General features: G+C 39.1%; 1 protein-coding gene across 20 annotated transcripts in view; it reads right to left on the bottom strand.

Annotated features, from left to right (window-relative positions):
• Positions 1-5017: 5017 nt before the first annotated feature.
• ABLIM2 (actin binding LIM protein family member 2) overlaps positions 5018-15515 on the bottom strand; it is a 145520-nt gene continuing 135022 nt past the window's right edge. For all 20 annotated transcript variants that reach the window (XR_012587036.1, XR_012587037.1, XR_012587040.1 and 17 more), the window contains one exon: positions 5018-6715. Coding sequence is in view for 14 of the 20 variants with exons in the window: in XM_074587483.1 (XP_074443584.1) it covers positions 6602-6715 (114 nt within the window). In the remaining 6 variants the exon portion in view is untranslated. The remainder of the gene's footprint in view (positions 6716-15515) is intronic.

Here is a 15515-nt window from a genome sequence, read left to right as displayed (position 1 = left end):
TTTAATTTTAGCATCTACTCAAAAAAAGAGATATATTTCAACTTCTATCAGGTATTTATATTCTCTTCTGTGACATTTAAAGTGGAATAAATTATTTCAGTAGCCTTTGATTACTATGTTATTTTTATTGCGCTATCAAAATACCCAGTTATTACACTGAAAAAAAAGGATTAAGGGAAAAAAAATGCAATTTGAACAACTGGATGCTTATACAGTGACTCACAAAGTCCTGCAGGCACTACCATCTATCAAAAACCAGCTGAGAGATGAAAAACATCTAGTATAAAATTGGCAAAAACTGGTGACCCCAAAGTGTCTGTATTCCAGATCCCTAACTTCACAGAGATTTATATTTTTTTTAAAGTTTGACAGGCAAAATTGTCAAGTGGCATGAAGGGTATTAACCTGGTTCCACAACTGAATTATTCCAGGCCAGACAACTTGGAAAATTCAGACAACCATTAGCAACTTCAATTGTTTAATTTGCTATATCAATCATCTTACCTATTTAATTATCGGTTAATAGAAAAACGCATAGATAATAGTATAAAAAAGTAAAATTACTCATATGTCAGAGTTCAGGAGCATGTCCACTCAGGGAAAAAAACACCCAGCAGCTTGCAATAGTGAGATTAGCTCTACCAGGGCTTCAGGATAATGTATATTTGTATTAAAAGAGTCAAAATCATTCTTACCTTTCTTATTCTCCTGTAAAAAATAAGATGTTATAATGTTTGACATAATGAGGTGAATATAAAGCAAGTACTGTAGTGCCTTTATTCTGTCAGACCACCTCCTGCATACAAGGTAGACTGGGCTGAGAGGAGCTTGCAGAAGAATTATCAAGGGCAAAGAAAGGTTTGAATCTCAAAAGAAATTGAAAACGTTGCAGTTTTTAGTGGAGAAAAGAGTTAGAGGACGTAATAAGGGAGTGCATCATAGCAAGTGGAGAAAACAGGTGAACTGCAAATCATTCAGGACACAAATGTAACAAGATTCAGAAAAAGAAATCAAGGATATCCAGACTCCTGACAAATGGTAAATATATCATAGCTGAGACAGTAAGCCTCTTCCCTAAATTTAGATATGTGGGACATGTTGCTTTTGTCCATTTTTTTGACCAATCACTCCGGAGCTGCTGCTGTTGGGCAGTCTGGCACAGAAGGACTACCAGCTGGTCCCAACTGCTTGAATGCTGCATAGATTTGTTCAACCACCTAAAAAAAAACCCCATGGAACCTACCTCCTGACAAATACCTGCGTGCATAGTAGTCAAGATGTCAGTCAAAAACTGAGTGGTAGGAAGAAAACATGCTAAATCGTGAGAGTAAGAGCACTTAGAAACTGTAACTCACAGAGATGGTGGTTGTGAGGAGGGAATAATAACCAGCTGCAAAACCCCAACAAAATTCAATTTGCTGCGTGTGCTTCATTACCCGAGAAGTAAACTATTCAGAGTTTCAAATGTTTCATTTTTACTGAGTACCACCTTTTCCAACACAGCTTTTCACAGAATAGAGTGAGTGAGAAGGAATACAAAGACTCCAAAAGCCTGAGCCAGCACCTCCCGTGAGCCTGTGAAGATTCGGCCATACCTCCGAAGTGGCCTGGATATGAAGAAGAAATGCAAGCCTCCAGTAGAATTTTAGACGTTCAAGAGGGTTGCAGTCTGTCATTGTGATACAAAAAACATTTGTCTTTTTTTCAGATATTCAAGATCTGAAAAATGGTAGACCCACCTGTGAGCTATCAAGTAATCACATAGGTCAAGGGCCAGTCTAGATCTTACGAAGCTTAGAAGAACATAACCCTTTTCCTCACACACGAGTCAGAGGGACAGGAGAATATAAGGACCCCTTGGAACTGATGTGCCACACAGATGTCAGTGCTTGGGATCTCACCTAGCTAATCTGCAAATAGCAGAACAGCATTTTCCTGCAGGTCTGTGAAAAGGCTAATAAAATTAATGGTCTGGCTTGGTCATACTTAGGAAATGTTAAATAGATGGTTCCTCATCAAAATAAGGAATGCAAGACCAGGCATCTCTCTTGGTCTGAACTGTATCTTTTTTGTTCACGCAAAACTAATCTTGTCTCAGAGGGTTATTACATTCCAGGTAGCTTCTGACAACTATGTATTTCCTTGTTTCTGTAATTCCAGTTTTCAGAGTTCTCCCCTGAACCACAAGGAAAAGAAATAGCAGAAGGTCAGACAAAAATGTCCAGCCTTCTCAGACAGCTATAATGGTAATCTGGCACGCCTGGTTTCCTATCTGGAACTGTTGGTCAGATATTCCTCATCAACCACAAAAATCCACGTGTTCCTTTGTCTCAAAGACTACGCTGATGAAATATCTTGGCTCGTTCATTGCTGCGTTTGAGACATGCCTTTTTTAAAATACATGAGGTGAGAATTAGGTCATACATCGGGGTTGTCATGAACAGCTGAGACGTACACTTCAGATCCAAGTGTGAAAATGAAATCTCTGACAGAATTCCCTTGCTTCTTGTATACATATCAAAATAGGTTCCTCCAAGATCTATATTGATCCTTTTGAGCTGCATAGTCATATCCATACTTACCAAAATGGTGAAAGACAGCATTTCCTGGAAAACAGGGCTTTGGAGCAGTATCTTAATAACTTGAAAGAGCCTTATCTAAAGAACAGCTGATGATTTATTGAGACTCTCAGTTTGTTACTGCCAATGGTGGGCCACACTATCAGATGGAATATTCTGGCAACGATTTATCTAATTACTCTGAAATGCATTTTCCATTTCATAATGCTATTTAAGATTAGCATATGGAACGCTAGAAATAAACCAGAACATTGATTATGCACATGTTAGTCTATTCACATTTAGTAAGACGCTCTTAAGTTCCTGAAAGAAGACTACATGACTAAAATTCCAATTTGCAGCTTTTAAATGGGGAAAATATGATATATTTTAGAAACAGAAGTGTTGTATTCTCTGGTATGCCATGTTCTTGTTTACGGAGTTTAGGTGATGTACAGAAGACTTAGCAGTGAAGTGAATTACAACAGTACTCACTTTATGGCTCTTTTACACTGGTGTATTTGGCTGGTGCCAAATCCAGCACACAATCATCATATTGTAAATGAGAATTTAGTTAGGCTAGAACGCATAACTAAATAGGTCCCTACACCATGTGACAGTAGATGCTTTAAATATAGAGTGATACGCTGACATGTATCATCTGAAAAACAGAACAGCTTATTGAGTTATGCCACCTTTGCACAGAACAGACATCTACAGACCATTTCAAACTTTCAGGAAAATGAAATAAGGAGGACACACAAGAGTACTTGTTCATCTAACGTCCGCAAAGGTTTTGTGTATGGAAGCCAAAATTCCTTTTTGGTTTTGGCTGGTAGTAGGAACGTAAGTTGATAAACTGACTGTCTTCTAAAACATTTTTGCGTGTTTGGCATCGAATACATGCCTGTTTGGTGAATAGTATAATGAACACAAAGAATTACTGTGTTAAGGCATTTTTTGAGATCTGTGCAATTCAAAGTACCATCCTGATGGCTTGAAAGTGATTTGGTAACATGCTCTAGAAACTGCCAATGGTTGGAAGACTGGTATTCCATCAATTTGGTAAAATTTGGCTTATTATTTTCACTTACAGACTGTAGGCATAAAATTAATTTCATCTAAGATTAGCTGGCTTGCAATGCGTACTTCTGCAGTTGGATTAGCCTTCTTACCATATTCAGTGGACAGAAATATGATAGAGGCAATTCATACAACTATTTTTGAACATTAGGATGTGACTGAAGTGCTTTTTTTCTCTTCACTTACCATAAAAGGGAGCACAGAATGACAAACTGACTCGTAGGCAAATATAGATAGACAATGGGGTACCACTCCTAGGTACAGTTGTGCATTGTGACAAGAACTGATGCTCATCAGCTAAAACATCTACATGGGGCTATGTAAAACAAGAGTTGTATCTGATTTAGGTAAGGCAGGACAAGAATCTTCAGGAGACACTTCTAAGGCTGGTGATGTTATAAGAGACTAGCTGGCTCAACACATCATAAATAGGTCAGAGCTCACATGCCTCATTGTCCTCACTTGTCATCACCTATATGTGTGTGTGTATGGTTGGACTCGATGATCTCACAGGTCCTTTCCAACCATGAAGATTCTATGATTCCATATATCCGCATAACACAGTACAGCAGCATGCAGCTGTTGATCACGTGTTGCTTAGTAATGTACATTTTCCTTGCAGCATAGGTTGAATCCTACACTGGTACAATAGCTGCTGTGGTGAAGCGATTTTCAAACTATTTATGAGTATCCACATTGAACCTGATCTGCACTGGTATACGGATTTCTTTGGTCAACTGCAATTTTTTTTTTTCACTCACAGAGAAGAAGCCTGTAATCAATCTGATGTCCCAGGAAGGTGTAGATGAAAAGAGTGGTCTTCACCAATGTCAAACTTCATCATCGTTATTCTCCAACCAATTGCTCTCCTGGATTTAGATTTTCGTAGTACCAATGGAGCTTGCTGATGACATTTTAGACTGGCCTTTTTCAGCGTGCTGCCAGTGTTCACACGTAGGCAAAACACAGCAAGCTATTCTGAGGTTGAAGAGCATTATGGATGCAGACAACAGGTGATCAGGAGCTCTCACTTACAACTGGCTAATGGTTCTGTACACTGAACATCACCAGTTAAGCACTTTTTGCTTGGTCAGATGTGCCAGTTGCTAGATGGATGGCTGACATCATGACCAACTTTACTGTAACTGGACATTCAGAGGTACACTTATTGTGTAAGTGTACCTTACACAAATGTGCTCTACTCATTGAGCAAAACTAATACAAACTATGTATTATTTACACTAATACGATGGAAAGACTCCATCTAGCGCAGCACTCCAATCTAAAAATTATACACTCGTTAGCAAAATCATTCACTTATGTCTCTGTTTTAATGAATTTTTTAAACATTTGTATCATCAGACAAAACATTTAGGTCATGAGAAAATATTTATTTCCGACAGCATGGATTTCGAAAATTAGTTGGAAGAAGGCATGTTCAATGCTATGGTTTTGCCAATGCTGGGTCAGTTGAAACAGTGTGTTGTAGTGCATATATTAACCAGTTACTTTAAGGAAATGCAAAAAGACATAGTGAAGTAGGAAGTGAGTACAAACATTCAAGGCAGTAAAAATGCAGAATACTGACACATGGCTGAAAAACGTACTTTTTGTAATGCTCTTTTAGTATCACACAAAACTAGCAACTCACTTTAAAACATTCCTTGTCAGCAACCATACTTCTGACCATATGAAACTGTTAAATTTAATACAGTCTTTCAGCTGGAAGAGATATTAAGGTCTAACGCTCATATCAAACGCTTAGATTTTGTTAGCTTTGCTTGTTATTTAAGATAGTTTCAAGGTACTACACCAGTATCACATAGGGTTTGGTTTTTTTTTAAATTGATTTGTACAGAAACATGCAAATAGTAATGCATGAGGGTCTTATATACTTGATTATAATTGGATGTAGTATTGATAGAGCACACCAAGCTTTTTTTGTTACATTTTATGCTGAACTGTTCCATTTCAACACCTACCAGTTGCCATCCTAGTTCTCATGGCTTACTGTGTAAAGCCAGAAAGTGGAGAAAGTAAGAATGTCTTTACTCAGGACATATATATTAATGAAAATAATTCTTTTATAGATAGATATATCTATCTACATATAATTAAGATTACATGGTATTTTTATCAGCATGAAATGTAAAAAAAAAGTTCTCCAAACACCCCAAACTAGTAGGAAAACACAGTTAACTGGCACAATACACTCTTAAACCAGTTTTGTATAAGGCTTCAGTTTTCCTGATGAATGGGACTAAATTTTTAAGTAGGTCTGTATACATTTTAGTCATTATAACTGTTCTATGTCACAATATATTCTTAATAAAATAAAAACTCTTGTGTTGTAATTAAAGATAGCTAGTTACCTTCTAGACAAATATGACCTTTTAGAGAGTAGGCTGTGTCTAAAGTATAAGAAGTAGAATTAAGGTGCTTCCATATTTTTGCTTTCATTCTTAAAAAGTACCCCACATAAACAATTGCAATATTTGCTTGCGGACATGCTTTTCTTTGGCTTTTACCATATTCTTAATAGCATGTGATCCCCCGTTGGAGAATTTTATATTCATTACTTACTTGATTTTGTAAAAATTGTGTTGTAAAACTTAATGGAACAAAATGTTGGATGCATTTCCTTTGTCACAGCTACACTTTTTCTCTTCCTTTCATAATTTCCGTTTGCATCAAGCAATAACTGCGAGCAACAATAAATTTAAAGCTAGATTTTTTTGCACGTTGTAAACTGGGTAGGACCAGGAGTTACTGACAAAACCATCTGGTCATGCAAGATTAGCAAATTCTCTGTATTCCAACGCGTTGCCATCTAATCTGTCCTGTTTCCCCGACACATACTAACACAATGAAGCTGGACAATGGTTCAACAGCAAGTGCATGTGATAGTTCTGGCAAGACTATTTTTGTTTTGATTAAGCACATATTTCATCCGGGAGGGGCTAGAAAAGCAGGGCCTTTTTCTTCAGGTCATTCCGCTTCCAAAGTGCCAGACGATCGAATTCCTCAATGCTCATTTTGAAGACTTCCTGGAACTCTTCAGGGGACAAATGCCTCTTGAAAATGAAAATACAAAAGGTATCATTAAGCTCTTCTATGCACATGAATATTTCTGCCCTTCCTAAGTTTTAAAACACACCACAAAATAATGCATGAGGATTTGCATTTAAATTCCCAAACTGCTTCTGGAAAAGACCGTATCAAAACCAAATGAGCTCAGAGTAGATGGGAAATAACATTATTGATGGCAGTAGGAACTTTAAAAAAACCCAAACCACTTTTCAATAGAGTTCCAACTGAGCAGAAGCTGTGGTCCTCGGAAAAATGATGTGTTTATACATGGTGCTTGATGACAGAGCATGCCGAGACAAATTTAAGCTATTCCAGGACTTTAAAGAGATTGATAACAATGTAATTTCAGAGTTGGATTTGTTTTGCCTTGATCTTTAATGAGAGTGGTGGATGCCACACTGGTCCACTAATAGCAGCCTTGTAACAAAGGAGAGAGCACACTGCTAAATTCTTAAACCCAAAATGTGCTTATCCATGGGGATAAACTCGTATCAGAAGCCCAAGCTGGATAACGATTTTGTTTTTAAACGCCAAGAACTATGCTTCTATTTGATGCTTTCATGATTCAGTATTAAAAAAAAAGAAAAGGGAGAGAGAAAAAGGGGAGAATACCAACATAAAGAATTGGAAGGAGGTAAGATAACAATTACCTAACAATTATTAATACACATACAGAAAAGGCAAAAAAGATAAATGTGTGAATTAGAAAGGAATATCATATAAAATTCTTCTAATAGTTGTGGACTAACTCTTGTTCAAGCATGTCAGTAGTATCAGTTATAGTTCTCTATTTCTGATGTGTTAAGCACACACCGTCTAAAAAGGACACATTCTGTGCAATGAGAATTACAAATTGCAATTTTTAAACATGGACTCCACAAAGATTTCCTTGAAACCTGGGACCAGCCCTGCAATCTAACTCTCTCCTCCCCAACTGAGCTTTTTACTTGAAGTTTCCAAGGTGCAGGTCTCCTTCCTGGACACCCCAGCAGACCTGTCCCAAGCACCTCGGCGCCTGCACCCAGAAATGAGCTTCCCAAAGCTACTAAGTGGAGGAAATGCTTGGACATCTCTCACACAGCAGAATCAGGCTCATCACACATTAGACAACTGCATTATTTCAAGGGAGGGATATTGGCCTTTTCCTTTTGTCTCACCGCCTCCTGGTTGCAGGACTTCCCAGGAGGTGGGAAACCTGAGTTCAATGTCCTCATCACTTGGAAGAGGCTCAAAACGGCCATTTAGTCCACATCACTCACTCTCGAGATGCATGCCAGCAAGCCAGCCAGGAGGGTAGTTTCAGAGGAGATGCAGTCCTCATGAATGTGAATAACGCTGAGTGCAAGATGCTGAAGGTAGAGGGGAGCACAGCACTCCCCAGGGGAAGGGGGGCCACTGGGTCCTTTGGGCTATGTTTTTACTGGTAGTTCAAATAAGCCAAGGTTGTCTATCATTTGAATCCCGGTCCCAGCATTGTCTGGAAGAGTGCTTGCCACCATTAGCCAAAATCGTGGCAGGGAGCATGCTGACATGCCGTGGTAATCCCACAATAGTTTACCTAACCAGGATGGACACAGCCCCATTGGCCTACCTTACCCAAAGCTATTTTTTGGACAATTTTGACTTTCCACTTCCTAACAATGCATTTATATTTTCAATGTAAATTACCCAAGGAAAATTAATGAAATTGTTTGTAAGAAATCACTACATTTAATTACCTTCAATGGTCATTATGGGCCCTTGTGGTTTCTTAAAAAAGGACAGCCTTGTTTTTTTTCCCTTGAGATTCCACATATTCAGAACAACAGTGACTAATATTTTGGAACAGAGCCTTCATTTTTCATTTGACCAATGATAGCAACCCACCATAAGCACTATGCATAGCATGGAACAAACACGCCATGCATATTTGGCAAAGGAGATCCTGTTTCACATGGAAATGAGCAACATCTGACAACGTATTTTAGAAACAATGTCTCACTAACAGAATTTAATTCTACTGGGTTTGGAAAGAAAAAGTAACTTCGCTCTGCACTGAATTTTTTTTTCATATTTTCCTGGTAATCCAGCGGACAAATGTGAGCAAGCTTAACTTCACTAATTTCTCACAGCAAGGAACCTGTCTGTAAACTTTGGGATTGAAAAAGAAGTCTGGATGAGCAAAGTATATCATATTTTGTTTTATGTTGCTTTCCAGATTGTGGGTAAGACTTGAGATCCTGAGACTCCTCACTCAGGAGAAAGCTGTAGTTCATACTCAAAGAGAAAATCAGAAAGCCCATACCCTGCAGGTAAATCCACTTTGCCAATCACACAAAACCATAGGAAATGTAAAACTTCAAAAGGAATGTTTCCACCATTTTTAATCTTGAGGTAAATTACACCATGTCTTCCTAGAAACTACTGTGGTCTCATCAGATCCGTTCCAATACTGAAGGTCAAGTAGGGAGAGTCCGCAAGCCCTACATCAGGCCTCTTCTGCTGGGTGTCGAATACTCGCTATGCTTCCCCTCCCAACGAAGCTTGCCACCAGTCTCAGAACAAGCTCTGCAATTCCCCCTTTCCTCTCCAAGGCCGTACTTTGCCATTTATCATTTTGCTTTGCCCTCAGGCTTACTGAGTTTTCAGTCTGCAGGCATCTATCCAAGCCAGTATGAATTAGATTTGTGCTCTGCTCCTCTGCTTGTATCCAGATGACATCACCTTCATTCCTTGCATGCACTCATTTTCTAATTATATGGAAGTTTTGTTTTACACCGGCACCATTTTTTTTTCCCCTTACAGAAGCTCTCACTTGGTGCCGCCTGGTCCAAAAGGAGTTGAAAGTTTCCATCCCAGGGATGCAGTAGCAGAGACTGAGGTTGGGAACGCATGAGTTTCGCTTATTTTCACCTCCCATTCCACTAGGAAGTTTCTTTGCTTTTAATTCTCCACATTCTGTGTCCCTCATCTCAAGGACTAACAGTCAGACTGCAATATTAACAAAGTTTCTTACTCCATCAATGCATTACCCACACTTGAAATTAATTCTAGAGGAAAGGAACACTTCCCTTTGATCTGAACCCTCTTCTGAGGGAACCAGTCTGTGCCCAACGTAGCATAATTCCCATTGTTTTCCCCTCCATCTCAGAAACTTTCACCATCTCTTTCTTAAGCACCATGGGCTGTAGCTTTGGGACCAACCCTAGAAGCAGCAATGATTACGGTCCTGTCTGCAAATTCTGGAATAAACCTTGATCCCAGAAAGATGTCATCAAATTGGCAAAGCTTCAGATAAAAGTAACAAAAGTAATCACGGGTTGCAGAGTTTGATTTATGAGGAAAGACTAAAAGGCCTAAGTATGTATAAGCTTAGCCAAATGATGACTAAGGGAGAATATGGTAAATGTCTACAAGTATTTGAAGGGTCTAAACACCATGGGAATAGGGCAGTGTGGGAAGTTTATGTTCATACTTTTCTTTGTATGTCCGATGTTAAATTTTTTCTGCACTATTGTTGGGACTTTCCTAAACCTTACAGCTTTAAGACCTAGAGCTCTTCCCAAACAAAGGCAGAGAAAATGCACCACTAAGAAATATTAGATTGATTTATCTTTCTTCTCAGCTATTTGAATATTAATTTGTCTTAACTGAAGCGTTATGTTGTCTCATTAGTCAAACAAAAGAACGGAAATTGAAAATTATGTGTAGGGAATAGGGAGGATATTCATCTTGAGGTATGAGAGAAGATGTGTGTGTAAAGCTATGCTTTACAGGGCCAAGAACATTATATCTTTTATTTTTTTTCATCCTTTTTTTATGATTGGGCCAGCTTAAAATATCCAGCTATGTTAATAGTGCATCATTGGGCCGTTAAATGAATGGCCCAACTTACTAGTAAAAGTAAAATTCATTTTTTTTTTTTTACTAGTCTTGGCCTTGTTTACATAGGAAGTCTGGGTGTTTTACAGCGTGCTAGTAACCAATTCTTAATTCCCTTTGTGACAATTTGGCCATATTCAGGCAGCTTAACTCAATCTAATTCTCTGCTCTGCATCAACAGCAAAGCTGGGCACGCTGCAGACACTGAGGAGGGTACAGAGGACCAGATTAAGTTCCCCTTCTGCCCACACTCTGAACTGGCTGCATTTGGCTGAGCTCAGTTTGGAAGCTGCATAGTGATGTTAAGATGATGCTACCTGAAAGCCCTGCTAAAAGATAAAGTAAATAGCTTAAAGATGGTTCATCGCTAAAATGGCTGCTAAACGGGAGCTCGTGGCATCAGAACATCAGCATTTTGTGAAATTGTCACACTAGAAAGGACTACCACATCATATCGTTTTGATAAAATTGTATTAATCTGAGGCTTGTAAAGTCAATAGTGCTCAACCTTTTGTTCTGGGTAGCGTGTCACGTTAGCTTGCATGAGAAATGAGAGAAAGACAGTGAGACTCGATATCAGTAAAGTGCTGGTCCCACCAGATGTGCCCACAGGTCGCAGCAGTGGCTTTGTGCGGAAGAGTAGAGTCGTGTCTCCAGAAGCGCAATCTCTCACCTGCACTGACAGCATTTTGGATTACAGAAATGGGGTCAAACCATTGGGATCCCACTTTGGGAAGCCTGAAGGTGGCCTGCAGGCTTGGGAACCGAATGCTGCTGCTGTAATTCCTCACCTGGATGTTACCTATCTGGCACAGTGCTGTGTAAGAAGGGTCGCCACACCTCGCTGTAATTATGCAGCTCGCCCTCCTACAACATACACATGCACAACGGAAGAATTAAAACGTAAATGTTTCTTATTAAGATATACAGAACTAAGCAAGGGCTGAGCTAAGCCTCTCTACTGCCGCACAACCACTATAATGGAAAATCCTCATGCTTTACGGAACACGATCATTAAAATGAGCCGTCCAGATACTTGCTCATTTCTGAGTCTCTCAGAACAAAGGTAATTAATTGCACATTCAAATACTTGCTCTACAGTGTTATCTCAGAAAGAAGAGATGCTTTTCGCTGTAAATTAATGAGGCTTGTCTCTATTTTTCTGTGGCCTGCCAAAAGGTCACTAATCATTCTAAACAGAGTTATAATGTTTATTTAATTCAATGAGATTTCTTTTCCCCAAGAATAATTGTACTTTTAATGAAATTCAGAGATCTTCAAAACCAATACGTAAGAACATGGCATTAGAGTGAATAAGTCACAGGAAGGGAAAATTGCAATTAACCTACAGCCATACTGCAGTAAGCTGTGACCAGGTCATGCTGCACAAGCATGTTTACTCTGTGTCAGTAATTGGATGGGAATCTTCCTGTGAAAACCTGCTGATGTAGGACATCCAGGGGATATCATACTTCTTCATGAGTCAATATTGAACCAATGAACCAACACAGTAGATGGCAGGAGGTGATGAGCTGAAGACTAGAAAAATCAAAGCCCGGATTCCTAGACGTCATTTAAAACCTCGGGTTTGTTTCTCTTTTGCTTTTTGTTACATTATGTTATAGGAAATGACAGCTGAGCTTTACATTACCTTTGCCTGAATCCATAGTGAATCTTTCAGCTAGTCTCTCTCTGAAGCACTGCTGTGCGCTCTATTTTATAGAGTGAAATTTTAAGTAGTTGTCCACTTCAATTCATTTTTATTCAGAGTCCTTGTAATACTTCCAACCTCTGATCCACAAAATCCAGAAGTAAAAGCTACAGGATCTTTTCCAGAGTCTTCAAAATGCAAACCAGTCAAACTAAACGGGGATTTACTGGGAAAGGTTTACCCACAGGTAAGCAAGCATTCACGTAAATAACCAGATCTTAGCTCTTTTAGGGTAGTTAGAGCAGAGGCTTTGCAGGTGGGACATAGTCTTTTCCTGTATTCAGATCTAGCATGTTAAAAGTATGTCAACTGAATACATTTCGAACAATAACTGCTACATCCCTTCTCCAGTTTTTTCTCCTCTCCCTCCCATTCCCTTCTCCTGCGCCTCTCAAAGTTAGCCCAAATATTACTTTCAGATGCCCAATCCTAATTTTCTGGAAAATGTTCTCTTTCATCTACTGAATTTCGAATCCTCATTCTGCTTTCACAAGGCTCGCACTTTCCCCCCTTTTTTCTGTGGCACTGCTGGGGCTCAGCAGGCTTTTCAGAGGTTTCTTCTAAGCCTACTGCGTGGCTAATTCCAAAACTGTACTTAGCCATGTGCCATGTTCCCAAGGGAGTACTGAATGTTATGCTCATCTACAAAGTAATTAAGCTTCATGCTCAATAAGTGTTTCAAACTATTAAGTAATTATGTGATAGGGGAGGGAAACGTTAAGAAATGGCATGAGTTGCCACCTAATGAACTTCAAAAAGGTATCAAAAGATAACTAGAGCAACTCCATTGATCAGGGGATGAGGCAGTAGGTGCTACAATTGCGGTTACACTAGATGAGGGCACTTAGTCACAACACTGAATAGTTGTGCAACTTGGAGCACTTGTGCAACCGAGCCTTGGAAGCAGGCAGAGATCCCCCTCTCCTCTGCTTCCACATAGCAATGTGGGTCCCCAGACAGGCTCCCAGGAAAAACTGTGCAACAGAAGCAATGAGGAAGGGAGCGTGAAACCTTTCCCCCTGCCGATGTAGCCCCAAGCATCTATACAAGGCTCCTGGACCTGTGGATGTATCTCATTTAGTATCTCAGGGTATCATGAAACTTCACAGAGAAGCTGCCTTCCACTCAGCACGACTCCTGGGGGTATTTAAAATCTAACCTCTTATGAAATATCACAAGGCACGAGCAAACTATTCTACAGTAGCGTTGTACATCCAGTATTTTCCTCAGCTGTGTAATTATGCCATAAGCTGAAAAGATACAAGTATTTCACTCAGGGATATCAATATATTACCTACATAGTGGTAGACAGTAGAACATCTCTGAAGATAACTTGTGCCACCATTCTGTCATTCAACTAAACGAGCCCTTTCATGCTGACAGTTACAGAAGTAATCACCTTCAACAGACTGATCAACATGCTACATAATTAAGAAAATAATTCATAAATAAAACTAAGTCTGCGAATCCATAATGAATAATGAAAATATATAGAGGATATTGAGTTTCCAAAATTTAAGACATGTAAATGCAATTTTGTCTTAAAAGGTAGATGACTATTGAACTGGAGAATCTAATGAAGTTATTTATTGTGTTTTCATGTATTTTAGCGCCAGCACTTGTTTGGATATTTGTCCCAGACTCACAGCCAGGGCTCAGAGGTTTGGTTTCAGGTGGTATGTCTACGGTCTTTGGGCATCATCCAAAAAAGTATGCTGGAGTCAACATGAAACTTCCCATATTCATTTGTTTTAGGTACAAAATACCTGAAAGCAGATTTTCCAGTTTCCCCTAGTTTTGGCTTTAGTGCACCCATAACATGAATGCTCCACATCTAATCCCGGTTCCCTCTCACAGTGTTTCCACTCTGATAGGAATAGCTTTTGTAATTTCTAATGTGTATTTTAATTTTACAATGGGTCTTTTCATAAGGGCTTTGAAAACTGATCTGGACATCCAGCACTGATCACGATGCAAGCAAATGCCTAGAATAAGAAACATCACATAAACGTTTTGCAAGTTTAGACAGTGTGAAGTTCCACTGAATTCAGCGAACTGCACTTTTTCACGCCAGATTCATTGTGAAGTGAGCCCGTAACCTCAAATTCAGCCCCAAACTACAAACTGCACTTCTCTATGTTAAAACACACAGCATTCCAGTTTTGCTCTGATTTTCTCCATCTGAGCTCCAGAGGAGCTGGGACGCACAACATTACTTGTATGAATGACATCTAGGAGCTGGGACTGTTATAAATTCAGGCCCAATTACTGGAAACCAGTCCTAAAATGGTTGCAGCCCAAATGGCTAGAACCCAGGGTGATTGTTGAATAAAAACTAGTGGAAAAAAATGTCATGCCTAAAACAAATCCAGACAAGCAGTTTCAGGAGGAAAAGCATGTTTGAATTAATGTGAGTGCTCTGTTCAAACAAGACCGCACCCATGTTTAAATCTCTCATTTCTGTTTACAAGAGAACAAGGTGGCAGATGAAGGTTTGCTACTCGACATTCCAGAATTTTTTTTTTCCTTAGCAATTGTTTCAGTGTATCCTTGTTAAACAAAGAATGAACAGGCTCAAACAAAAGTGGAATAATATACTTTCTACTGTATTTGATAGGCATGAACGAATAATGCTTTTAACTCTCTGACATTCAAAAGAAAAGGCTAAAGAAGCTAAGATACATTAAGATAAGAAAATCAAATGAAAACACTAAAAGATGGTTTCCAAATGGATGACTATGTTGGCTTTCAAAACTACCAGCCTGTGACCACAAAAGAAATCTTATACTCTCTGATAAAAGCAACCTCAGGAGGAAAAAAATAAACCTATGCAGCTGGGCATGAACCACCAATGTGGATGTGCAAGCACTGAATCACATTGTTGTGACTGAATAACAGGCAAACGATATCCAATCTAAGATAAAAGTATCAATTGCATGCTTTTAGCAGCCCAAGGCCTAAATCATAAAAGGTATTCAAGTACTTAAAAGAGGTATCAAGATTTTCAAAAGTGTCCATAAGCCCAACTTCCTTTGGAAAAAAAACCCAAAACAGGTCATGTGGAACACCACAGGGAAACCAGCAGGTAAGGAACGTGCTAATGTGTACCATCCAAAGGTGATATCTTAGTCCCTGCAAACACAGGACTTTAGTTGTCCAAAATAGAGAAGTTTGCTCCAGGACACTTATATTTAAACCTCTGTCTAATAAAA

The sequence above is a fragment of the Larus michahellis genome, chromosome 5 (assembly GCF_964199755.1).
Source record: "Larus michahellis chromosome 5, bLarMic1.1, whole genome shotgun sequence".
In the NCBI taxonomy this organism is placed as follows: Eukaryota; Metazoa; Chordata; class Aves; order Charadriiformes; family Laridae; genus Larus; species Larus michahellis.
The sequence above is the reverse complement of the archived record's forward strand: the minus strand, read 5'-3'. Positions and strand labels throughout refer to the sequence as shown.